A 27,454-nucleotide genomic window follows, 5' to 3' on the forward strand; every position below is an offset into this window, starting at 1 on the left:
TCTAATTAATTCAATTAAAAATCATTTTTAGAGTGTTGGAAGGGAAAAGGGGAGAGGGAAATTATGTAATTATATATTCTTATATATCTTGACATTAAATGCTAATATAACTTGTAAAATCATTAAAAAATCATGATAGGACAAACGGTTCTTTCATCTGACGTTTCAAGGTTAACACCTTTTTAACAATATGTAGTAGTGTCAGGTGGAAAGGTACTCAGAACTCAGTCACAAGTTTTCAGAGCAGTGATATTCTATGTACGGGGAGGGTTGAACAGTGGGAAAACCCCCCACAGGTGTAAGTAATAAATCATATTAGTTTTAGGAAATAAAAAAATAATAAAATGGTGAAAGAATCTGGTATTTTCATAATAATCGCATACTTTTTATTTCAAACATTATCAGTGTTCACATGTTCTTCCCCACTGGGTTAGACCCCTCTGTCTATGCCACCTCCTCTCCTCAAGTCCCACTTTCACTGTTCATATTGCCCTTTCTTCCCTCCTAAACAAGGGCATAGATAATCAAAGCTCTCCTACTAAAGTGCTCTCTTTCCAGTGATGTGAAAACAAACGTTGCTATTTGATAGGGCAATCACAATATGGATCTTTGTTAAAAGCACTAATGTCTATACTAACACAGAATGCCTCTTAATGGGAGTCTGATGCCAAATTCAACTCAAGCAATGGCTTTGCCAGCTTTACGTTTCAGAAGTCACATGGAGAACAGCCTTTTCAACTGGAAAATACTATTTTTCATGGTTAGGATGGCACATTCATTGGCAACTCATCTTGAAGGAGCAAGCATCTCTCTGGGCATGGTGAACACCACTGAAAATCTAACTCATCATCTAACATAACCTGATCTGAATATTAGTTTGAGTTTGTGAAGAAAATATGTATAATGTTGTGATGATATGTCAGGAATGTACTCATGAGTTCATCCAGAAGAATGAAATATATTTTAGAGTAATTTGAATAAAGTTGTATTAAGCAGATTTCCAAGGAAGAAAAGTGAATTCCTACCAGAAAGAAGAAAGAAGGAAGAAGAAATATAGAAAATAAGTTATTTTGGGTCCAAACCCGACTGACTTGTATTTCATTTGAATTTAAGAAGAAAAAACAAAACAAACAAACAAACAAACAAAAACAAGTTCAAGACACATTTTAATATGTGACCACCTTTTCCCCAGATTAGAAACTGTCTATTTAAGTAGTTGAAAACCTATTGTGGACACAGAAGCAGGTAGCCATTATAGGTTGATCCAGGAAGACTCCACACTGTAATATGATTTGGCAGAAGAATTTAATCTTCAGCCCAGCTATTCTTGTGGCCGTATTTCAGGTAATTTTGCAGCCTTTATCATTTACAGAGCAATACCAAAGTTTGGGTTCTTACATTCTGGGCCACTTTTAATTCTTTGCTATCATACAAATGTACAAGTCACTGGGGAATAAAAAGGTAGGCTGAGATTCAAGCAGGGACCAACGGTTACTGCTTGTCAGCATGTGAGAAATCCAGCAAGTTAATGCAATCTCCAGATTGTCATGAAGTCAAAGCAGGAGGAATGTTAATAAGCATCTAATTCAAGTCCATTACTTTACACTAGCTTACAGATAAAAAGCTAAAATTTATTCACATGCAATGGTTTGGCCAAGGTGAAGCGGTGGTAAAGAGGACTGGATGCTGATCATTAAGGTAAAACTACCTCTTGATTAACTGCTATTTTTCCATAACACTATCCATTTTTCTACCTCTAAAAAGTACTAGTTTAGGAGATGGGAATACAGGCATTGATATAAAGAGCTTGTTTTGGCATGTGTGATGGCCTGATTCTAAATATCGGTTACCCTTACACACACACACACACACACACACACACATACACACTAGTTCTGTGAAAATGTCTGTGCTTATAACTCATAGGTCAATATGACCTTCCCTCTTTTAATAATATCTAGTGGAATATTTGCTACTAGAATGAAAATGGTGTTTAGTTCAGGTTTTAAGCACACAGCATGAGCTCCTAGGATCTATCCATCTCCAGCCCCCTCGATTCTGGGGTTACAGGCATTTGTTACCATATCCACATTTTATATGGGTGATGTAGACTTGAACTCAGGTCTACAGCTAGTGCTCTTACCCACTGAGCTTTCTCCCCAGCTCCAAATCCTAATCAAACTTCTGACAAAGACAAGATTATTTGCAGAGATTCCAAATATCAGTAAGATCTATCTTTTGTGATTATGAGAGCTAGGCTTTCCAAGAGAAAAATATGTTTGTATATTATTTACATAAATAGATTTTCTTTCTATCATATTATAAAACTTTGCAAAAATGACAAAAAGAAAATAAAATAAGAAATCAATTATTCCCTTTTTAAATGTATTTTCAAATTAAAAAAAAAACAGATTCTCTTAAAACAAATCTTCTTTGTGCAGAAAAATCTGCTCAGAGGTTACTGTTGACTGCCAGATATCCAAACATCTGTACCATACCATGCTTCTTCCTAGAGAAATGTTGCTCTAACCCAAAACACACCCAAGATAAACTTCACACATGACAGCAAGCTCAGGGATGGAGCTGGCCCCATTCCCAGCCCAGTAAGAATCCACGTTGGCCTAAGCCAATTACAGTGTTATCATTCCTACTGTTAGTGATTCATCTAGACATAGGCACGGGAAATAAGACTTACCAAGAACTCCACAGGGAGTCTTCTGGGAAAGGCTTCTTTACTCTTTGAAGACACATGCAGGCTGAAGCCGTTTCTTCTTCCTCTGAATCTTGTTTGGTCTGCATGCCTTGTCTGTGAGCAACACCAGCACAAAATGCCAACCCAGATGAGGGAGAGGACCTGGGTTTCTAAAAATGCCTTTGAATCTCCGAATCAACTGGTTCTGTAACTGTCGTTCTTTGTCCTATCTTATTATGTGTGTGAGATAAGAAATCTCCTTATTAATTGAGTCAGCTGCAGCTGGAAACCTCCAAAATGCTGAAGATCAGAATTCAGAATTCTCTCTCTCTGTCTTTCTCTCTCTCATTATATATATATATATATATATATATATATATATATATATATATATATATATATATATATATATATATAAATGATGTACGTTTCTGGGATGTAACAACCCCAAACAATAGGTACTGCTAATCTTAGGGATGAACACTCCTTGAAACCGCCACTGAAGGCTAGAAAATAGTTTCATGAAGCTCATGGCTAGCCTTGCTCATGGGGTGCTGGTTAAACAAGTCCTGGGTGAAATGTCCTAAGGGAGTCACATATTAGACTGAGTACACAGCAGAGAGCTGGGGCAGACAATGTCAGAGATCACAGGAAGATGGTGGGAGAATTTGTTGCCTGATCCTTGCATTTATTGACCCTTTTGAGACCCATTGCTATGCTGCATCCTAAAGCCTCCTACCAGAGATTAGGTTCTAGTCTGAGGAACGCAGCAAAAAAAGCAATGCTTGCCACTCTCTGCCCAAGCCACCACACCTTCCTGAAGGGCACCTCCATGCTTGTTTCCCTTTCATTTGCTTGGCTAGGAAATGACCTCAGGAATGACCTTGAATGTCACTAGTTGAAAGTTAGTGAACACAGAACCACACCCCTGTCTTCTCCCTTCTCCTGCCACCCAGGAATAGCCACAATAAATATTAACTTTGAGCACCATACAAATTTTTGTCTTATGTCTGATAAGATTTGGAGGCTTGTTAGAGTTGCTACTATTAACAAGGTCAGCTCATCAGACTTGCAGCATTGAGTGTCAGCCCTGAATAGGTGAGTTAATGCAATCCAGATTTACAAATTAGGAAAGTGAGGGTCTGAGAATCGAGCACCTCACTCGGAACATCCCAGAAGTGAACTGTGGAAACACTCTGTGTCCCCTGAGGCCCTTTCTAAAAAAGAACCACCGAATAAATTCCAATTTGGTTCTAATTCTTGAAAACTGATATTGACCAATACACTAAATAATGAAGGCTGTGTGAATTAAACATTATTGATTATTGTTTTATGTGTACATTCCTAAATACAGCTGCTTTTAGCTTTCTATTAAGCTTTATTTTAAGTCATGTTTGCAAGAATTATCATGTGACTCATATTCACTGATGTTTTGGTGAAGATTGGTCGATCATTCTAATTTCCCCCCATCGTCTTTCTAATGAATCTCTGGTAGCATTTAATGCTAGGTTCTCAGAAGTATCAAAATTAGGGGAAACTAGGCTCTTCCGTCTTCATTTAAGCAAATTTTTCTAGTAAGAGTTGATACATTTTATCATAGAGGAAAAAGAAAAGCAATTTGAAAGTCACCTCAATAGTCAGGTTTTTCGCTGTGCAATTCTGGTTACAGGTTAGCAAGAGAGATGGACTGCAACAATCTGTGTAGTACTATAGTACAGCAAGAGGCGCCAGTGTAAATGTTCTTGTTATTAGTTTAACATAGTAACGAAGAACATATGTGTAGAATATATATACATATATCTATCTCTATCTACTGAAAAAGGCTAAAAAGATTGGCAATCAGCAAGCAAACGGACAAACATTTGTTTCTGATATAATTCTCAAAACAATACAATCAAAACAAAAATATTTAAGACTTCTAGAAAAAGTGGCTAATTCTAGAACCAGTCGTGGAAAGATACAAGGTGAGCCTGGAACATCTTGTAAGATTATAAAGTAATGAATTTTTTTAATGAATGCTTTTTTAAAAGAGAAAAAGGACATCCCATCACAATAGGGTATGTCAAAGAGACACAGGAGCCAAGCGGTTAACAGAAAGTATGGTCAAGGGCTAAATTTAAAATAATTTCAATAATCAAACAGTCTATAATTATAAAGCAAAGTGCAAAGAAATATATATAGGTTTATATGAAGGTAAATAAAAGCTAAATAGAATAACACTGTAAAATAGACCAGTATCCTGCATAGATGATTTTCAAATGATTTGCAGTCCCAGCTTCAAGGAGGAAGGAGGAAAGGCTAGCTCTCCACACCTCTAGAGTAGCTGCACATTGCAATTTTCCTCTCAAAAATATAGTATGGAATATGGTTTATTTTACAATGAAGGAAGCTGATAAGCATGACTCCAGGCAAGCAGTTGGGTTCACATTAAGAGTCACATTTAATAGAACACATCCTTGATGGTATACAAAAGCAGCACTTTCTCTTTATGCTCTTCCTTCATCAAATCGCATCTGATCCTGAGAGAAATATCCCATAGTTCCTTTAGGGAAAAATTCTAAAAGGACCCCATGAACCTCAAAAGTTTTGAGTAGATCAATCAAAAGCAAAGACTGTCTGAGACACTGTCCCAACTAAAGGACACCAAAGGAAACATGGCCACTAAATATTATGTGAGATTGTAGATGGGATCCTGGGACAGAAAAAGGACATGAGTTAGAAACTGAAGAAATAACTATATCAAATACACTGTACTAATATATTAATAATGGAAGAAATTGGATGATAGTTTGAAGTTATCTTCCTAAAACTTTCTAAAATACTTCAGTACTTTCTAAAATTTTCTGCAATCTAAAATGTCTAAAATTAAGCCATTTTCATTTTATCACCATCAATTTCATCATCAAATTATAAATAGAAACATTTTAATGCCACCTTTATCTTTCATTTGTGAATATATGCCTTTATCTTTCCAGGTGACTTTCATACTGCATATAATTTTCACTTAACAGTGAATGAATGTATTTCCATGTATTATAATTCTACACTATGTCTATTTATAACAGTCATTCATTTTAGCAAGCCATTATACTTCACTTTTAGTCAATTATATATTATAATCTTTCCTCCAAATTATGATGGATCTATTAAGCAAGGTAATGAAGGAAGCGCAAAGAAAAAGGTAGCACAGAATAACTGTGGCATACTTGTGTATTGTGAGAAGTGAGGTGGAGGTCTACTGTTGATAACAGTGGAAACATGATGTACTGAGAAAGAAAATACCCAGATATCAGTTCCAGCCTCAGCATTAACTCTGGGTGTAGCTTCGAAGCCCCCTAATCTCCCTACTGTCTAGGGTCCTTGTTTACAAAACAGAATATGCAACTTATTGAACAGAATCCATTCCCAAATTTTACTGTTGTTATTTTAAGACAGTTTCTTAGAAAAATGCATGCAAAAAATCTGACCAAGTATATTTAATATAATAAAGAGACTGAAGAAAATGGTTGTAGATATTCTAATACTTAAGATTCACTTAGTGTCTGTGTATATGAGTGTTTTTCCTGAATGTGGGTATGTGTACCGTATGCATAGCTGGTGCCTGTGGAGCTCAGAAGAAGGCAATGGCTTTCCTGGAGCTGGAGTTACTGATGGTTGTGAGCCACCAAGTAAGTGCTGGGAACTGAACCCATATCCTCTGCAACAATATATACTCTTAATTGATGCGCCATCTCTCCAACCCCGATATAAATACTTTTCTTTATTTTTCTGCGTAACCAAAAGTTTTGGATCATGTAGCACTGATGGAACACATTATAAATGGTGTAAAAATCTGATAGGGAGGGAAAAAAAAGGCTTCCCTTTGAGGGAGAGAGAAGAGTATTGCAAAGACATTGGAGTCAGCTGAACACAAGGAGTGGCAGTCTAACAGTAGAATGACCTTCCAAGACAACCAGAAAGGCCTCAGATGTGAAGAAGTTTGTAGCTTAGACTGCCTAGTGAAACATCAAGAATCTTACAGAAACTATTTCCCAACACAGTCACCAGGATCGTTTCCAGTTTTATAAGTCTGGAATTTTTCTACAATCTCATTTACCCAGTCCTATAAATTCTGGTTTTTAAATATTATCTTTTCTCTTAGACTAGGCTGTTTTATTTGCTGCCTTAGCTGAGGGATCACTTCTAATGAAGAAAAACCAAATATATAAAGTATCTATTTAGAAGATGGGTCCATTGGTTTGTTTGTGTGCTGAGATGTGCACCCCTGTAAGCATCTAATGGAAAATGGGTCCCTGGTTGTTACCAAGAAAGTGAACAAAAAGCATCCCTTGAGACTCTGTCTTCTCTATGGAAGTCGTTCCGAACTGGAAAAATCAGTTCACAATCAAATTGTACAACTTGTTCTCAGAATTTCTTCATCTTGTTTGTATGTTTGTTTGTTTTATTCCAACCCCCACCCCGAGCAGGAACTTATGAATACCCTAGCAGCTTTAAAATTACACACGTTTGAAACTGATCTGGTCTGCTGGTCAGAGTCCCTTGCCTTCACACTTAGGAGCACCGAGGGCAGCATTGTGGTAGCATTCTTTCTCTATGATGGAGACAGCGTTTTCTGCAAAATCTGTAGTATATTGCCCCCTGCCCACCTAGCTCTCTTTCATCAGTCGAAACTGCCAGCTGCGTCTCTGAAAGTTTTACTTCTGAAACTGGGTTGACTGAAGAAAATTATCCTAAACTGAAGGTCCTGAAGTGACTGTGATAAGGAAAGGGGGTGGGGGTGGGGAGCAGAAGCCAGTACTGAAAACTTTAGGTCCTGAACCCTCAAGCTTACAGAACGTGAGTATAATACTTAGGGAGAAGACACACTCCCTGTGTCGCGCACACACACACACACACACACACACACACACACACACACACACACACACTTCTATGGGTAAATGCCTCCTCCTCAACCTCCAGAGAGATGATGAAGAGATTCAGGGAGCCCCAAGCACTGGCATGGATGGGGTCTCTGGCAGGCCTCAGCTTAGAGCTTGTGGCAAGGCAGCCTGGAAAGTGTTGCAAGGAAAGCATTTGCTTTGTGGAATGTTGAAAATGCAGCATCATCCTCTCTGCTCCCTTTTCTTTGGCCAAAAGACAGAATTCGAGGGCACGGGGCTCTAAGAGGAGCTTGAAATCTGCCCTCTGGAGGAGGCGTGGAGCCCCTTCCTCCTAGGCTCTAATGGTCCCTGCTCCCGCGGGCCAGCAGCTCCATCACCCTTTCCTCTTCCATTCACTCCAGCCGGGAAGAGAAGGAAAACAAAACTCTAAAAATAACTGTCAGCATCTTAAAAAGAGAAAAGCTTCGCTGCCACCACCACCACCACCACCACCCCCCTCTTCTACTCCCGCCCTCCCTCCGCGCCACGGGGCACATGTCTGCTTCTTACAACACCGCGAGGCACATGGTCCCAGTGAGACACCGAACCCCATCGGGACAGAGAGGAAATCCACATCTGTGGGACGCTCCGCACAGAACCGCCACCTCCAGCGAGGGAGGCCGGGGGGACTGCAGCAGCGACATGAAGAAGGGCTAGAGCTAGGGGACGCGGCTCATGCGGTGAGAGGCAGCGCGCGCGCGCGCCGGCCAGGGCACGGGGAGGCCGGGGACACCGGGTGGGCCCTGCCACCCCCGGCAGCGCCCGCCGTCCGGGGGGCCCCCCCACGCGCGCTCCCGAGACTTGAGACTTGCGGGGCCTTGCTGCAACTTGCTGCAGTGTTTGAAAGAGTAGTAAGAGCGCATGGAGGTGGGGCCGGGGGAAGACCGGGCGGAGCGGTGGTTGCGGGGTGTGCGCGGGGAGGGGGCGGGGAGGAGGCGGTGGCGGAGGTGGCAAGGGGGGGAGGCTGATCCCCGGGGGTGGGGGGAATGAGATGGGGGAGAGAGGGGTAGCCCCAGCGCTTACACATGTCACATGTGCTTTTTAAGACGGCCGGGAGCGCCTGCGAGCTGGATCTGGTGGAGGATGCTGCGGCAGGTGCTTCGCAGAGGGCTCCAGTCATTCTGCCACAGGCTGGGCTTGTGCGTGAGCCGGCACCCGGTCTTTTTCCTCACCGTGCCGGCAGTCCTGACCATCACCTTCGGCCTCAGCGCGCTCAATCGCTTCCAGACCGAGGGCGACCTGGAGCGCCTGGTTGCTCCCAGCCACAGCCTGGCCAAGATCGAGCGCAGCCTAGCCAGCAGCCTTTTCCCCCTGGACCAGTCCAAAAGCCAGCTCTATTCGGACTTACACACCCCTGGGAGGTATGGCAGGGTGATCCTCCTCTCCTCACCCGGGGACAATATTTTGCTCCAGGCTGAGGGGATCCTGCAGACCCACCGAGCCGTGCTGGAAATGAAGGTGAACCACAAGGGCTATAATTATACTTTTTCCCATCTATGTGTATTGAGAAATCAGGATAAGAAATGCGTGCTGGATGATATTATTTCAGTGCTAGAGGATCTCAGGCAGGCTGCCGTCTCCAATAAGACAACAGCCAGGGTGCAAGTAAGGTATCCCAACACTAAATTAAAGGTATGCTCCTCCTGCATGCTTCTGCCACTTAAAGAGGCGGCACTTCATTTCTTGCCCTAAACAAGCAAAGAAAATGCAGAGGTCTCATCCTTAAGGCTCAGAGGCTACGGCTTCTTTCATTTCTGGAGGGGTGGAGGGGAAATGATGGGCAACTGAGCAAAGAAAATGTGCAATGAACGGTACAACTAGATAAGAAATTCAAAGCCAAATCAAATACCAAAAAAAAAGAAAAAAAAGAAAAAAAAAGTTTCTGAGACCCTGCAGTTACATCTTTGTTCAGGGTTAATAAATCAGTGGATGGAAGGGGGAGGGGGTGTCCTGAACAATTGGGGGATTTCTTTTCATAATGGGGCTCAATGTATTTCTTATTACTGATTACACCTTCACCTGATATCATATCCACCTTTTCTCATCTTCCGCCTGGCTTGAATTTTTTACAGGTGTGGTTATGGAATTTTGCTGCCCTGTGGTTATGTCTGTGGGTTATGAATGTGGCAGGGATTCCAGGAATTGTGTGTGTGTGTGTGTGTGTGTGTGTGTGTGTATGTGTGTGTGTGTGTGTGTGTGTATGATGTGTGTGTGTGTGTGTGTGTGTGAGCTTGCATAGCAAAAGAAGTAGGAATTTTCTATGAATCAGAACAGGTATGTGTGCTTAACTGATGCATTAGTTTCCTTAGTATGCCCTTCCTATCCCATAAAGTATCCCAGACCCAAAGAAGATTGATTACAGCTGCCAAATAACAAAAGTAAAGAAAAAAGTTCACAATCAGCAGAAAATACAAGGCATTTCAACATTAAATTGCTGTACTGTTTGGACTCTCAAGTCAAATTTTGACACTCAGTGAGATTCCTGAACTCATTCTCCACTGTCAGGACTGAGATGCTGCAGCTGATGAGGCATGCAGTCTGCAGGTGACTGAAGTCTCAGGGACAAGTGTGACTTCCAAAAGACTCACTGCACCATTTGTGTGCTTGACCCTATTCGTGCTCGGAAGCTACGCCTCCAAGAACTCCCAAGACAGGTGTTCCCCAAGAAGAAAATGAAGTATGTGGGTCTGTGTGTGTGTGCTCTTCTATGGAGATCATGGAATTGGGAAGACCAGTACAGAATATCGCAATGCCCAGTTATCTATTTAACAGTCACCAGTATAGAAAATGCAAATGACTTCCTCAGGACTTTTAAGAGAAAATGCGTATTTCCTGAGTTAAGCAACAATTTAGTATGGTTAGAAAACTAATGATAGCTTTGCCTTGCCTCCTTTGAGCATGGTACTTTGTTTGCAGGGATCCAGAGGCTGCCCGGGTCTCGGCTTTACCAAACTGAGCAGCCCCTCTGAGGTTTAAGGAAAGCAGAAAGATGAGTCATTAGCTTACATGAGGTGAAGGGCTTGTCTGCTTTGTGCTACTGAGGAAGCATGATGGAGATCTGTGGTTGGGCAGCATGCTTTTCATTTCCCCCGCTCCTTCGCCATCACCATCATTGCTTGCTAAGGAAAGGATGTGGTGGAGAGGTGGTCTTTCTCACCTATAGTCCTAACCCAGTTCTCTTTGGTGTCAACCGTGCAAAGAAAGATTTGAGCTGTATCATAGTCACACTTCAGTGTGTTTTCCCTATTGAGTCAAGTTTGCAGGTCATTAATATGTATAATTAGTTGGGTCTCAATCACCTTTATTCAGCAGTACTATCCAAGTGGAAAAACATCATCCAATCAGCAGCTGTATACATTTTGATGGTGTAGCGATGTCATCTTGACATTTACAATACCAATCTATGTGGTATTCTTTTTATTCATCCAGTAGTTATTAGTTGTGCCTGTATGATATTCTGCGCAGTCTTCTAGGCACATGAGATTGAATTATGGTAATATAACTGCTGTTACTTCCAGTGAGTTTCAAGGTAGTAGATGTCAGCATTTTCATTCACCAAGGCAAGAGTAACTTGCCAGCACAGGCTCTGCAATTGTTGTGTGCACTCTTGAGCCCACACCATGCTGGCCTATGGTATATCTTCTATATACACTTTCTGACTGACTGACTGATTGGATGGTTGATGGATGTATAGGCAGAACTCTGAGTAATCATAAAGAAAACATGTAACTCACTGCAAGTGTATTGAGTAATAGAATTAGTCTGTTACCCACAGAAGGGACAGGACTATCACATATGGGCCAATGTTCTTATTTAGCTTTATTCGATCATTAATCTTTTCTCAAGTGTGCTGGTTTGAGTCTGTGTTTATGGCTTCAATGGGGAGGGTGTCTTTAAGCTATCTTGGGGTAAATGAGCCTTTTGAGGTATTCCGAGAACAACAAACCCTCTCAAGGCTAGACATAATCACAGGTGCTCATGCAGTATAAAACACAATTCTAAAAGTACCACAAAAATCTAGAACAGGAGCAGAACTCTCTGGCCGAGAGTAAAATGAGATGGCTTGTTTTGATTGTGTGTTGTTTTTAAATGATTTGAATTCATGTGTGGTCATGTGTCCCGAGGTGTATCTCCATGATGTTGGTACTCAAAAGTTTGATCACTACTGTTTTTAAAGACGAGAGGGGAAATTTCACATGTACATTTTAGTTTTTTAATTCATTTTGTTCAGCTCTATCTTACCAGTATTCCCACCTCTGCCCAGTATTAAAAACTTCTGTGCTGGGAAAATCCAGCAGTAGGAAGGAATCACAAGTTTGGGGAAATGGCAAGATAAATAGTAGCAGCTGGACAGTGTGAAAAGGAGCTGTCAATCACTTGGCTTCAAAGGGGCAGTGGGTGAGGGCTGGACATGGAATGATGATAGGTAAGCACTGATTGACAGGGAGAAGTCATCAGAAACCTGAGTTGTGATGATCAAAGTACAAAAACAGCCGGACTGTCCTGAACTCAGAAAGATTTAGATCTGGTGAACATAATAATCCTGAAAATGTGATTCAGACAAGCGGGGTCACATAAATTGGCCAAAATGGAAAAATCCACCTGGGAGATTAAATATACCCAATGTGAAAAAAGCAGCCCTTGGCCTACAGAACCACAGAGGCAGTCAGATTGATACAGGCTTTGAAAATACAGAAAAAGCTGTAAGATCAGAAACACATGTATAATATGAATTCTGTAATCTTTACTTGGTACTGATCTCTATGGGGTAGCCTCAACTGAGCCCATGGGCCATGTCTCACTTCCTTTGTGCACTCCTTTTCTCTTCCCCAGCCTTGACTACATCTCTAAAGACAATATTTACAGTGAATACTTATTGACTAGTTTAGTAATCAATTGTTCATTCAGTGTCACAAAATTATTATCAGCCTTTGTGACATGCTTCCATTTTAAAGATATTATTCATGTTTTACAGATGTTTTTAAAGTGTTTTTTACCCTCATAATTGAAAGACTCTTAATACATACGTATATACATGCATACACAACAGTTAAATATATACGTTAGGTAAAGTCGTACAATGTGGCTACGTACACATACAACTGTTAAATAGACACATGAGGTACAGTAATACTATGGGGCCAGACTGAGTTTTTAAGTAAAATTCCTGCAAATTGTTAAACAATTCTGTATTTATGAGCTGTGCTAGATTGTAATAAATGTTTTCATTATCATGTAGGCAGCTTGGGTGGTTACAGATCATGTGTCCCTGCTTCTTAGACAAGTCATTGTAATCTCACCTTTCTCCCCATGGAAGTGACAATTCTCATGTAGCCCCAATTCCGTACAGTTAAAGCAAATGTAGTGCAGATAAGGGGGTCCTAGATCTCAGCAACTTTGCTACTACTAGAAAGGAGTAACTCAGATCGGATTTCTCTGCAGTCTATCTATCTCTCCCTTGAAATTACACCAACTTCCATATATCTGGACACATTTCACAATCAGTATGTACATCAGCATAGCACCTTTACAAATAGGAGCAAAGATACACATTTCTGACCATCAATAGAAGACAGTGCTTCTTAAGTACATTCTTAAGTACATTATCCATTTTTAGAAGGTGTTGCAGTTAATTATATAGTTCTGATCTCAGTGGAAGGGGAACTAGAGCCAAATTGAAAAACTATGGTCAGCAGTTTTTACTTCTACTCCTAATTCAGTCTAAAATCTCTCTCTCTCTCTCTCTCTCTCTCTCTCTCTATATATATATATATATATATATATATATATATATATACATATACATATATACACACATACATATATATAAATTTTCAGATATTGTGATTTAAACTTACCTTTTTTACTCTGCTTTTCAATAAAGGGAGAAAAGTTGCTACCATATTAAATATTTTCTTTGTATCCTAAAGGTTTCCAGATGTTATGTGTCATTTAGCTTATATAAATTTATAAATTGCATTCCTATTTTATAGGGAAAAAAAACAGGGAGCTTCAATTATTTCCTTGTGATCCTCAAGTTAGTGCATATATTCAGGCTCAGACTTAAGCCCAGATCTGTGTAGCTCCAAAGCCTAATTACAACATGCTATTGGTCTTACCATTTTCTGAAATGTTCTCACAAAGAGAGAGAGAGAGAGAGAGAGAGAGAGAGAGAGAGAGAGAAAGAGAGAGAAAGGGAGAGAAAGAAAGGTGGAGCGAACCATTTCCACATTACCCCCTTGCTTCCTGGGAGTGACTGGCTCCTAAAAAGATGGCAGGATGGCACTCCAGTCAGGGCAAACTCCTGCTCTCTACCTAACATGGCAGATGCTACAAATTGAGCAAACTACTCATTGGCACATGACTTCACCTTTGATATCATGTCCCCTCAGCTAAGAACCAATGGGAGTTTGCCTCTATGATCAGCTGAAGGTGAGAAAGCTGAAGGTGACCCAAGGTTTTGAGCCAGGGGCTTACGTGTCAAGGAAGCTTGTGATTTTCTGGCTTGCTCTAGCACCAAGGGGTGGGGAGGGAGGAGAATTGATGAGATACAAGAGCTAATTCAAAATGGAGAAATGTTCAGGAGACCTCGGTTCCAGTGCTAATTCTTTGAAGACAGGTTAGTGACTGACTGATCTCACCATCAATTTAGGTATCAGGTTTTTGGTTTTGTTTTGTTTGTTTTTTTTTGTTTGTTTGTTTTTTATTGAAGGACATTGACAGAGCCAGGCCAAGAAACTGCAGGAATTCTTGTCACCCTCCAAAGCTCTCTCATGAGTGTTAGGCGACATTCCTACATGTAGTATGTGTTATCATGATGGATTCTCAGTAGATTTGAATGATGCTATTGAAAAACACTGATCATGGATTCCTAACTAAATTACTGTACATGAATCCTAGCAACCATACCAGGAATTTATTGATTCCTTAATCTGTGAGTACACAAATTGTGATTAAACATTCTCAGTATTGGGGCCTACCTCCTGCTCACTGGCTGCAGCAAAGACTTACTTTAAATCAAATTAAATTATTATGTTTGCATGTACTTATGCATGTCGCTATTTTTAATACACTGTGCTTTTTTACAAACATTTTTAATTAGCATGCAAAGTATTAGATTTCATTATTGAACTTCTAGAAAAGTTTGTTTATGTTGATTCTTTTTTTGCCTTTGCTCCCCTGTACCCCATTTACCCTCTTGCATTCTTACACCTCCAGTAGATTTCTCTCTATTCTGTCACATGTGTCTATTGCTACCCCTTCTGTACCCCTTCCTTCCTCCCCCACAGTCTCCTATCTAGTTTTATAGTCTATAACATACTCACATCCTCCTTAAAAATCTATGTGTGAGAGAGGTTGCAATTCTTGTCTTTCTGAGTCTGGGTCAGCTTGCTTAATACAATATTTTAAAGGAAGCTCTTAATAAATAAATAAATGAATAGATAAAAAGGGAAGGGAGGGAGAGTTAATTTCCTACACTCTTCTTCTCATTTCACTACTCTTAGCTGGTCTGAGGAGTTCCTTGAGGCTTCAGGACACCAGTGGCTAGGAACAGAAGTGGGATGGAAGTCAGTGATGTGATAGACATGCATGAAGGGCATAACGCCTCCTGGCACCCCTTAGAAGACAAGCCTTTGCCTCTTCTGCCACTTTAAGGCATAATTCACTGTAATGAATTTTCTCTCATCGTTTCAACTTCAAAATTTTTAGTACAGCGACTCTTTATAATACATTTGGGTAACATTTGGAATTTTTCACCCACTGGCTATTGCAACATGATTGGGCCACATTGCTTTTAATTCAGTTTTAGAACTGATCAGCATATATTCAGACCTATTTCAGTGATGTTCAGACATTCATGGGTTTTGCTCAACATAAAAATTTTTGAAGATGACACCTGAAAATTGCAAACTTCTAGATTATCCCCCCAAAATCATGAATTACACTTCAGTTTCTTCTCTATACACACTTCAGAGTTTGAGATGTCCCTGTGTTAGACCTAATATATTTAATCCATGACTTGAATTTAGACTATCATGTATTTGCTTCAAATCGGAAATGTTAACAGAGAAATAGCTTAGTGTAGAGAAACATCAAGGAAGTGTGTGGCAGATTATCGGGTAACCATTCTACATTGAAAAGCCCTCGTCTTCATCCTGTAGAGTTGGGCCAGTCACTTGGTGACACTTAAAGCTGATTACAGTCATTCAGCAAACCCTGAAAATAGTAAAATTAGATCCAGCTCTTTTAGAAAGTAGCATTTCTCAAGCTCTTTTGCAGGTACTGAATAGCCGTCCCCACGCTGAGCTCTTCTCTCCCAGGTACATTAAGAGCATCAGAGAACGTGACACACAGGAAGCACACATGGGAGCGAGACTATCTGAGGGAGGTGAGACTAAAATCACAAGGGACTGTAGCGTGCCTTTTAACGTGGTATGGTAATCTGTGAGTTTTCAGAGTTCCTCACTGAAATCAAGACTCATTCTTTGTCGTGCTGAGCAATCCAGGCCTCTGAAAGGTACCTAATGAGCTACATTCAAAAAAAAAAAAAAAAAAAAAAAGTCTGTGTTTATGTAAAGGATTTGGAATGGAACAGCCGGTGTTCTCTCTCAGGAGCTACCCTGCTAAGTGAGAGGACCCACCTATGATCATCTAACTCACCCCTGTTGTCACAAAAACTGCAGACAGAGTGAGGTCTCTGAGCTCAGAAGCTGGAGAGTTAACCAACCACTGATGGAAAACGTTAGATTGTAACTCTACCACATACCTATATAGGCTTTTTATTTTCATTATTCCCTAAGCAACATTCATTAACTATTTTATATGGCACTTGCAGTATGTCAACTATTGTAAGTATTCTAGAGATTATTTAAAGCATATAAGTAAAAAGGAAGAATAACTTGATACGCAGGAAGATGCATATACGTTCTGTAAATACAGAGTGTCATTTCATATAAGAAAATGAGCATCATGGATTTTGATACTGGCCCAGGGATCCTGGATTTACCTCCCATAGATCCTAAAGAAAGACTCTAGGCTCTGGGTCCTGGAAAGCCAAAAATGTGTTTCAAGCATTCTCACAGTTTCAGAAAGCCCTTGATGTAGATTTGGGTGTTTGCAGCAGATGCAGGTCTCACTGAGTGTTCAGAATTTAGCATCAAAGTTTATACCACTCTTTGAGTGGCAGGATCTTTTAATAACTTAGCAACTAAGATTGCTCAATTCTAGCTGTCAGTATTGACCATACTGATGTGGTGAGATACATATTACATCGTGTGGATAAAATTCACAGGCATTCGAAAACGCGTTCACTCAGGTAAATATTGTGTCTGCTCAGTGTCAGGCGCTGTATTGCCCACTGTGAGTTCAGCTGGAACTAAATCAGATGTGGTGCTAGCTGCCTGAGAGAGGCAAAAATTACACAGATAATTCATAATTACAGATTACCATGGGTGAAAAATACATGACATTGTAAGAGCAGGTATCAAGTCTTGTGGTGTTAAAAACCACTTTCTGAAGAAATGGCTGTGAGCTGAACTGTGAAGAGTGAGAAGGCATTTCTATGAGAAGGGTGACTTAGATGCTTGTAGAGACAAACATTTGATTAGGAGATCGGGGTACTTTGGGAACACTGAACAAAAGCCACCATGGGTGGAAATTATAGAGTAACAGCCATGAAGGTGTTAGGGGCATATTGATAATTTCTTAAGATCAAGGTTTGTGGACCCAGAATATCAAGGTATGTGTCTATCTTCTCTCTATTTTTATTAACTTTATGACTTGGAGTCCATTTTAAGTTTATTTATAAATCAGTTTCCTCATAATAACCTATACCTTTTGGTATTGAGTAACTAAAATGAGTTGGTATACCTTCATGGGTGCTTCATAAAGTAGAGTTATCACTTGGGGATATCATTAAAGATGCATCGTCTGCTTCAGAAATCCAGCATGAGTTAAGATTGCATGTTTAGCAAGCTCACAAAAGATGCTAAATGTTTCTCGTCTAAGAGAAGAAAGGGCACAGGGTACTTTCTGAGGACACCGCTGGGTCCAGTGTAAATTCGTAACAAGCATCATATTACCCTGAAGACCTATAGAATTTGCTAAGTAACTTTTTTGAGAAGTAATTATCAAAAGAAACAACCATCTTGATTTCATGGCTAGAAGTTTACAGAATCTCTCCCTAACTCCCTACAAAGTGAAGGGTGATGGAGCTTGTGTGCCTTTCACACAGCGATCTGGAGCTGCCAACAAGCTCATCATTCCGAATGTGACCTTCGACCGAGAATAAGAAAGATAACAAAAGATACTGTCATACCTTGGACTGTGTGTGCACCTAGGTCTGAAAGTACCTTGGGGTTTTTATTTTTATGACTGCCTCAACAGAGTTAGCCTTAACCACTCCGTCTATTCCTGTCTGCGGCAATATTATGACTCTCTGCACCATAATGGCTTGCTTTCCATTCTTTTTCATTTGGATGACTTTTGTTCAGCAAACAAGTCATTTTCATTCTCTTTTCTTTCGGTATTCTCATCCATCCAAAGAGCTGCTGTATTCATTCATACATGTGACTCTTAACATGGCATTCTCCATTCTGCCATGCCCCCAAACTTGGGGACCCAGCCTTGTATGATTAACACTTCGATCTGCCTCCTCACACCTATTTATTTATATATACAGCAATAAATGATTATCTTATTTCAAAGCACATGCCTACGAGCCAACAGCATTAACATCACTTGGGAATTTGCTATAAATCCAGATTTGCAGACATCCTTCTGATTTTGATGAAACTCTGGAGCTAGAGTTCAGCCAGTCCTAAAAGTGTCAGAACCACGGAACTAGAAATTGAAGTACTGGTTGAGTATAGGGGACATTGGAAGGGCTTTTAAAATACTCTGTATGGGCTTCATCTCTTGAGACAATGAGCTATTCATCTAGGAGTAGCCAGGGCATTGTGATCTTAAAAATCTCCTCTAGTGTTTATAATAGATCACCAAGGTTGGGGACTGATGTCTCCTTCTCAGGCTTCTTTTCCTCTTTGTAATCATGACTTCCACCTTTGGCCTTCATTCCCTTTTGCCTACTGTACTTCTGTCTCTGATTTTGCATTAATAACTTCTCAGACAAACTAGCCTGTGTGAGATGATTATATGCCTCTTCCAAATGTATTTTCCTTTAAGAAACACACACAAGAGCTTCTGTTATAAAACAAACTACCATCTCCTGGCCATGACTACTGAGAACTCTGTGAGGCCTCCAACCTCGCTTGTAGTATCAGACCATATTGTATCATATGCAGCAAGAAAGCTAAGCCAGCAAGTGTTTCTGTTTTCTTACTTCACCCAAATGATTTCTTTGGCTTGGACTGTCTTTCACAGTGTCAAAATTACATGTCTCTGAAATGCTAAGCCTCCAAGCCATTTTTTTCCCTTATGGAATGTTGCTAAGATATTTAGGTACATAAAGCACTCTTATGTACTTTAGGGAATTCTCATCTCTGTCTAATTTGCATTATGGGTTTAAAGTGAGTCTGTATGTGCCTAGTGAACTTATAGGGTTAGGAGATCTCTTTATATAAATTAATTTGCCTGGAAGGATCTAGCCAACAAAATGGAAGTTGCTGAGGTAAGCCTCGGGGAAGGTTGTAATAGAACAGGGAAAAGCTCATTCAGGTCAGGCTAACATCCTGCGGCTATGAATTAGCTCGGAAGAGAGATACCTTCTGAAATACATTGAGAATGATCTTCATGAATGACTACAAAATACACAAAGAACAAGGGACATAGTTTTAGTTTTGAGAAAGGAAGAAGTGACAGAAAAAGAAAGATACTTTGCCATCCGTCTATGTGGCCTCAGTTCAGGAGAGGCTGTAGAGAGCATTACATGTATCTAACACTATAGAGAGCTGCCAAATTTAACAAATAAAAATGTAAGACAACTGATTAAATTTTATTAAAAAAAGATAGTAGGCATACGTGGTAAGTACTACATCATCTGAATTCATAGAAACATGTTTGAAGATTTGGCACCGGGCTGCCAGGACCAACTCATTCTTCCTCATGAAAGTTTTGGAGGCCTTGCTGTGAAAATAGGAACAGGCCCTGCTTTGTTTTATCTCTTACATTGCAAGGGAGTAGAACAGTCTGGAGCTTCCCATTGGCTCTGATGGAAGAGCTGAGTCTAAGTCAGGGAAGAAATTTTCCCAGCCCCAATTCTAATGCTTGGTGATCACCAACTATCTAGGGAACTAGAAAGGAAGGCAAGAAAAGTCTAGCTGCAAACAAATAAAATTTATTCTAAACATTTCCAGAAATGGACATATAAAGTTCTGAAAAGACCAGAGTCTTATTCGGGTGGGGACGGGAGCAAATGAAACTTAAGTCACTCATAATATGACCTCACTTACATATTCTGGCCTCAGAAAACCATTACATTTATTGTTCTACTAATACTGATAGACTATTGAGTGAAGATTCCACTTAGCCTAAAAACCTTTTATTGTATATTTTAACTATGATAAAATGAAAATGATTTTAAAGGAAAGTCGATTAATGGAAAAATATATGATGGGTGTGTATACATACAATTTGTAGTCTGGAAATACTACCACCTTACATTTCTAGAATAGCTTGGTACCCATTCTATGAATGAAACCTTTTACTAAAAACAAAGATGATACATGCTCTGAACATCTTCGCAACAGTAGTAATAAGTACATATATCATTTAAAATGTGTCTTTCTTTCCTCGGGACTATAAATGTCTTAAGGTTAGAAGGCATACCTTGCTCCTATTTATAGCTTCTCCATACTATTGAAAGACAGTCTTACATATATAAGAAATATTTCATACAATGAAGTGAACGTGTTTTTAAAAGGAAGATTCTCATCAGTGCTGACAGTCTTTATCCTTCTTTTCCCACACGATCCTAACCTCCCATGTGCAGCTAGCTTCTCTCATGGTACCCATTCCACATGACAAAAGCCCAGCTTGTTACTTCTCCCTTCCCATGACTCACCTTCCCATACAGCTAGACGTATAGAATGATCTTCACAGCACAAAGACATGGGTAGATGAGGTATAGACTGCATCACAGGCCACAAGAACAGGGACACTAGGGCAGAGGAGGTGCCCCTGAGGACAGACACCTTGCTAGAGCTCCCTGGGGGCCTGAGAGAAGCTCGGGGTTTGAACTAGTTTAATGACCCCCTTTCATAGATAGTACACCCTCTCTCAGGGAATAGCACATAAAGCCGATATTAGCAACTTGACACTTGTTTTCAATTCATTCTTTTCAGCTATTTTTGTTTTATCTTAGGGATTATTTCTAAGGAAGTGGACTTCTTCTGGGCTGTGAAACTAGACGCATTCATTTTAAAAAAATGTCTTGTCAGAGTATCTTTTCCTAAACGATGTTTAAGTTTTATGCTTTTATTCATTGTTTGTCTTGTAAGGAGATGTTATCTTACTCACCCCCCCCCCCCGGTAGAATATTTTAGTAATTAATAGCTGCAATGTTAAGTGCTATTTGCTTCCTAACTTTCCCTGTGCTCAGGACACTGATGCTTTATTGATGGCATTAAAGTGGTTGGAATTCTTTACCAATCTGACAGTGTGCCCTACAGTAGCCATTTATAAAGGTAAATTCTTTGTCTTTGGAGATTAAAATAGTAATAACTAACCATAAGTATTACAATTAATAATTAAGTATTACAATTAACAATTAATAATTAAGGACCAAATCTGTCTCCTAATTTTTTGTTCGCTTGTTTATTTGAGTTGGGGTCTTATAGTCCAGCCTAGCCTTGAAGTCATAAAGGAATAGAGGATGACCTTGAACTTCTGATCCTCCTGCCTCCATGTGCATACAGTAATCATAGGCATGCACCACCATACCCAAACTCCCAGACTAGTTTTTAAAATAAGAATTGAACAAAATTTGTGTTCAATTCCATTTTTTGAGTTTGAATGCATTACTTAAATTCTTTATCCTTCCTCTTTTTTCTTTATTAAGAAATCTTTTATTCATTCTACATACCAACCACAGATCCCCTCTCTTCCCTCCTCCCTCCTTCCCCCAGCCTTTTCCACAACCCACCCCTTCTACCTTCCTTCAAAAAGGTAATGCCTCCCATGGGGAGTCAGCAAGGCCTGGTACATTCAGCTGAGGCAGGTCCAAGCCCCTCCCCACTGCATCAAGGCTGGGCAAGGTGTCCAAACATAGGTAATGGCTCCAACAAGCCAGCTCATGCACCAGGGATAGATCCTGATCCTACTGCCAGGAGCCTTTTAAACAGATCAAGCTACACAATTGTCCTTCCTCTTTTTGTGTAAAATAATTAATTCTTTATTAATATTCATGCTATGTCTAATTTCCAGCACCTGGTAGTTTCTTCATCAGCTTTAGCATTTTTATTAATATAAACTTGTAATGGCAATATCACAGGAATCAAATGAAAAGTGATTTACCATTCCCACTCACCAAGCCAATTTTTAAAAATCCAGTTCTAACAATAAAATATATAGTTGTTATCATAGGGTGGATACCTGTTTGATCCTTTTTATTTCCATAGTTTTGTAAACATATGCATAATATCATTTTTATCAATTTCACAAAAGTTCAGTTGGTGGTGCTACTCCTCACTCTAGAACACTTCTAGGATTTTTTTAATCTTTAATAAGCATAAGGAAGAAAGCAAAATCTTCTGGCTCATTAATAGGAGATTTAGGTAGAGAACTTTCTTATATGACTTAGAATGCTACTTCTGTAAGTATAACTATTTGTGCACGTGAAATATAAATAAATAGGTCAACAGATTCCTGGGTAGCAGTATCCCAGGAGAGACCTTGAATAGACATTAGGAGGACCTAAGTTATTTATAAGCCAGCTTGAAATGCTATACATTTTTAAGAACCACAACCAAGACTAAGCTTCTAAGAGTACCTTGTGGCTTATCAAACTGAGAACTAGTTTTCACTACCTTTCATTTGGTGAAACTTAATGATTCTCCAGAAAAATACCTCAGAATCTTTCTAGTTCCCTGATACCCTGGCTTCTCCTCAGATCCATTAAGTCAGAATCTAGGGATAAGAAGCTGAGCGCTGGTATTTTCATACACTTAAGTGATTCCAGTAAACAATCGGATTGGAAAAATTAGACCTAAAAATGACTGAGTTTGCCCAGCTCTTTAGCAGATAAAATGAGAGAATCAGACACATTAGTGAGGGCCCATGATGCTCCTGCAGAAACTAAGCTTTATGTTCATCTTGGGGTTTCAAAAAGGGGAAGGAATACCATGAACTTAGTGGTGCCACTTTCTTCCTAGGGAAGCTACCTGCACTGCATCTGGGTGGCTAATGAAAGTGACCCTATCCTCTTCTGTGTTCACCTAATCTGAAATTGACCGAACAAAATATATCATCTTAATTAATTTGTTATGCACCAAAGATGTCCTGAATTGCTCATCACTGCGAAAATATATCATCTTTACTTGAAAGACACACTTGCTTAATGGATTTGCATAAAGAGATTAATTTTTAAAACTGCAATTGTATGGTAAATAGTTACTGTCATGGTGGTACACATAGATGTGATAACTCTTGAGAGTTCACAAGAGTAATAATACTAGAACTTGAAGCAGACCTTTGATTTTTATTTAATTGCTATTAGTTCCCCAACTTACATCAAGATAATCTAAGTCATGCACAGCCTAAGGTGGCTATTGTCTGTCACTTGGAAATGCATTCATAAATACTACCCATTGTTAACCTATGCTTTAACTAGCCACATGATAGGAGATAAAGAAGTGCTTCTCCAGTGAAAGGTTGGGTAGATTAACTCTTGGTGTTTTTAATTGACACTCTGAGTATGGAATGCTTCATATTAAGAATTTAAATGGGACCATGGTGGAGTTCAGTTGGTAACACCCTTGCCTAGTATGCACTGAGCCCTGCGTACAATCCCCAGCACCACATGAACAACCATGTGTATACCTGGAACCCTAGCACTTAGGAGGTAAGAGCAGGAGGAGCAGAAGCTCAAAATTCAGGCCAGCTGGGTCTACATGAGACCCTGCTTCAAAAGAAGAAGATTAAATGAAGTGCCACCAGTTTCTATTTAAACAGGATGGAGGAGAAAATTCTCAGCCAAGTTGCATGTCTTTTCTTTTCCCTCTTCACCTGTGAAAATAATCATATAATTTTTTTTCTTGATGTGTTTACTACTTGAGATGTGTAGCTAATACATACAAGTCCCCTGGATTCACCAGGAGGCTCATGGCTGAAAGTCAACCCGTCTTAAAACAGCATTTACAGGATGTCTAATTAAAGAAAACGCATGTTCATTAAACAGTAACGAATATTTAAAGTAGTTCAGCCATACAATCTAAGTGCTTCCCTTGGGTCACAAGAAAGCCTTTCCATTTGATTCCCAGTGGGCTCATAAATCACACCCTTACTCTCTTATTATTTTTAGATGATGGTTGTAAATTGCTTGATACATGGGGTGAATGGATGTTTAGTTGGTCAACATGAGTGATGTAGCATCCACCACAAGCTGTCGATAACTGCCACCTTCATATTAAGTACTTTATTTTTGGCAAGATGGCAAAAATCACTTAATGAACCTGAATCCATATCCATATTATATTTTCCAGAACTATATAAAAATGGGATTATTCCTCTTCTGTGTACTACTTCCAAATTGTTAAGTAGTTGTGATTACATTGAAGAAACAATATCTACAACATAGCATTTTTAAATATGGATCCACGATGCTTTATCTAGAAAGCTTTGTAATATGTAAAAGTCCTCCATTGTCATCTCACTAGGTAGTATATCTCTAGAGGGAAGTTTTCCTCATATTTATTTAAAACAAAGTATTTCTAGCTATTCTTTCTCCAGTAGAGAAGAACTCTGGTCATAACCATGTTTTTTCCCCTAGCAATATAGACTTCATGCATGTCACATGTTTGGTGATATTCACCCCCATACTGTCCTCTCTCATTCTACAATCTCTGCTCCCATTTTCCCACCTCCATATCATTAGTAAGTACTTTTTCATTTCATATCTTTTTTTTTCCTAAACTCCACATATGAGAGAGAGCAGGTGATGCTTGTCTTTGTGAGTTTGGCTTACATTATGTGACATAGTGATCGCTGGAGCAATCTATTTCCTGTAAATGATGCATTTCTTTCGTGTGCCATTCTCTACTTGTGACGTTGAAAATATAGTTATGCTTTCTCCCCATTCTCTTCACTGCTTAGGCAGTCTATTACACATGGGCTCAGTCTTAGCCTCTTGCTTTCAGCACTTTACAGAGAACACTTTTAAATGAGGCACAGTCATGAATCTGCTAAGACTTAACCCCATAGGGTACGTTGTCATTATAGAGACTGGAAAATGTTCCCTCTTCTGAATGTTCTTGTCACCACATTTATTTCAATGAGTAGCTTTTTTTTTTGACGAGATACATATTCTATACTTACACTGTTAGACATTCTGCATTAGGTGCTAGTGTCTGGTTATAGCCATAGTTGTAGGCTTTTGCCAGAAACACACCATCCAGTCAGGAAGGAGAACATGTAAGTGGGAGTTTAGAAACTCACCCCTGGTGCTTCAGTATTGCATGTTAATCCAGAATGATCCAGAACTCCAAGGAAAACAAAACTGATGCAGAGTTGCTTTCAACTTCCTCAAGAGCTTTATAATCAAATTGGCTTTTGTAAAAGGGTATTGCTAGTAGGAAAAGTCTTTCAGAGAGGCTTATTTCCATTGGTAATGAATGCTTTCCTTTCAAAATGTATTAATTAAAATCGAGGTTAGTGGAAAGCTGTGCCCTGTAAGCAGGGAGATATTTTGCTGTGATCAGTTTCTTTGAAGGTTATGAAGTCAGCATAAAATTCCCAATAATTTTATAGATAGAAAAATGAATATGAAACACAAAGTTATTATGGGTAGGGACCAAGAAATATCAAGATGAAAAACCACCAAGGATATAAATCATCCACAGGAGCTGGCTAGAAGATTGTTTCCGAGTGGAACTTTCCGTGAGTGTCCCCAAATCATCCAGCCTCTGGCTTTCCCCATAGTATGTAATGACTGCTAAAATAACCATGGCATTATTTAATTAGCAAAAGTGAAGCATGTATATAAGATGTCTTTTATAAATTGTGATACATTTGTGGTGAAGATGGAGAAACTATAAAGCTTCAAGTTTGTGCATTTTAAAAAGGACAGGACATAAAAAGTTAGTTTCTAGCCTGTTTTATGTAATACCTGGTTTCAAAAACATTTTTTAATGTCCACTTGAATGGTAAATCATCATTTTATTCCCACTCAACAAATGAATCATTTTTACACTTTTAATAAAAAGGTCACATTAAACTTTTTTTTAGAACAGAATGGATAAAATTTTTCTACAAGAAAAAAATCACATTTTATTAACTGCAAGGTTTTGTGATATATTTTTCAGAGAATTAATGTTTACAAATCATAAGTCTCTGATCCTTTATGTTAAGAAATAAGCTATAGACATGTGCAGATTTTCACATGGATTCTTTGTATTAATGTTTCGAGTACAACATTAAATAGTCATCATCACAGATATCTGGGAATCACAGACATTCTTACCTGACTGTCACATGATTCAATTTTTTTTACATGTCTCAGTAATTCAATTCTCTGATTACTAATATTTACTTGTTTTCTTTCATGCAAACATACTAAAGCTGTAGGTAGTGAAATCTCTTTCATTAAATATTTTAAAGGCAGAAATATCTATCAAGTCATATATGATGCAGACCCATGCAATTAGCTTTACGATGCATGGCAGTGGGTACTCAAATGAACCAAGTACTCTATGTCATTTTTATCAGGCCCTGCTCTAAATAACTACACATGAACCAACTTAGTTGTCTCTCACTATTATAGTGAAGCAGGATCCTAATTAGTCTTAAGTAAAAATCCAGAGTCAGATGTGAGAGTGAAAGCTGAAAGATCAGAGAAGCAGAGCAGCCAGCCACTAGAGACTTCTTACCTCTACAAAAACTCAGACCAAATGGGTACTCCTGTCTCTACAAATCCTTAGATTGAATGGGCAGATCCTGTCTCTATGAATCCTCAGACTGAATGAGGCCAGAGATTCTGTCTCTACCGGCCTTATATCCCTGTCTCCACCTCCCGAGTACTGGGATCAAAGTTGTGAGCCTCTACCACCTGGCTCTATTTCTCTTTTAGACTAGTTCAGTCTCATGTAGTCCAGGGTGGCCCTGAACTCCTGATCTTCCTGCTTCCTCCTCCCAAGTGCTGGGATTAAAGGTGTGTGTCACCACTGCCTGGCCTCTCTGGTTAACTAGTAGCTAGGTGAGCCCTCTGATCTCCAGGCAAGCTTTATTTGTCAGAACACAAACAAAATACCACACAACATTGTAGTCTCATTTTTAACAATGGGAAACTGAGGAACAGAGAGCTAAATAATTTATCAAAGTCCATTCAAACTGGATGGAGCCAGTAATCTTATTTACTTTTCTCATTACTGGCCATGGGCCACCACGTCTGTGTCTCAGTTTTGCTTTGGGCTGCTCATACTATTTCTAGCTATTCCTAATGGTTTTCATAGGAAACTCAAATTAGAAGTTGAAAAGTATTCACCAGATCATCAAATTCTCCCACTCCAAGAACTAATAAAACTATGTTCCCTATAGCCCTTTTCCAGAAGTAATTTAGTCAGTTTTATTAAGTGAAATTTATGTGCACCCCATTTAATTGATCGAATTTCTGCCATGCTCCTTGGAATACTCGTCTACAGAACTCATAAACCTGACTAATAACACAGCC

The 27,454-nt window shown here is 39.4% G+C and overlaps 1 protein-coding gene across 2 annotated transcripts in view; it reads left to right on the forward strand.

Moving 5' to 3' along the window:
• The first annotated feature begins 8,646 nt into the window (after positions 1–8,646).
• Positions 8,647–27,454, forward strand: part of Ptchd4 (patched domain containing 4) — a 179,047-nt gene continuing 160,239 nt past the window's right edge. Inside the window, exon 1 of one of the 2 annotated variants that reach the window (XM_059282079.1) lies at positions 8,647–9,246. In XM_059282079.1, coding sequence (XP_059138062.1) covers positions 8,647–9,246 — 600 coding nt within the window. The remainder of the gene's footprint in view (positions 9,247–27,454) is intronic. The other variant, XM_059282080.1, reaches the window with a different exon arrangement.

The sequence above is a fragment of the Peromyscus eremicus genome, chromosome 16_21, assembly GCF_949786415.1.
Source record: "Peromyscus eremicus chromosome 16_21, PerEre_H2_v1, whole genome shotgun sequence".
Lineage (NCBI taxonomy): Eukaryota > Metazoa > Chordata > Mammalia > Rodentia > Cricetidae > Peromyscus > Peromyscus eremicus.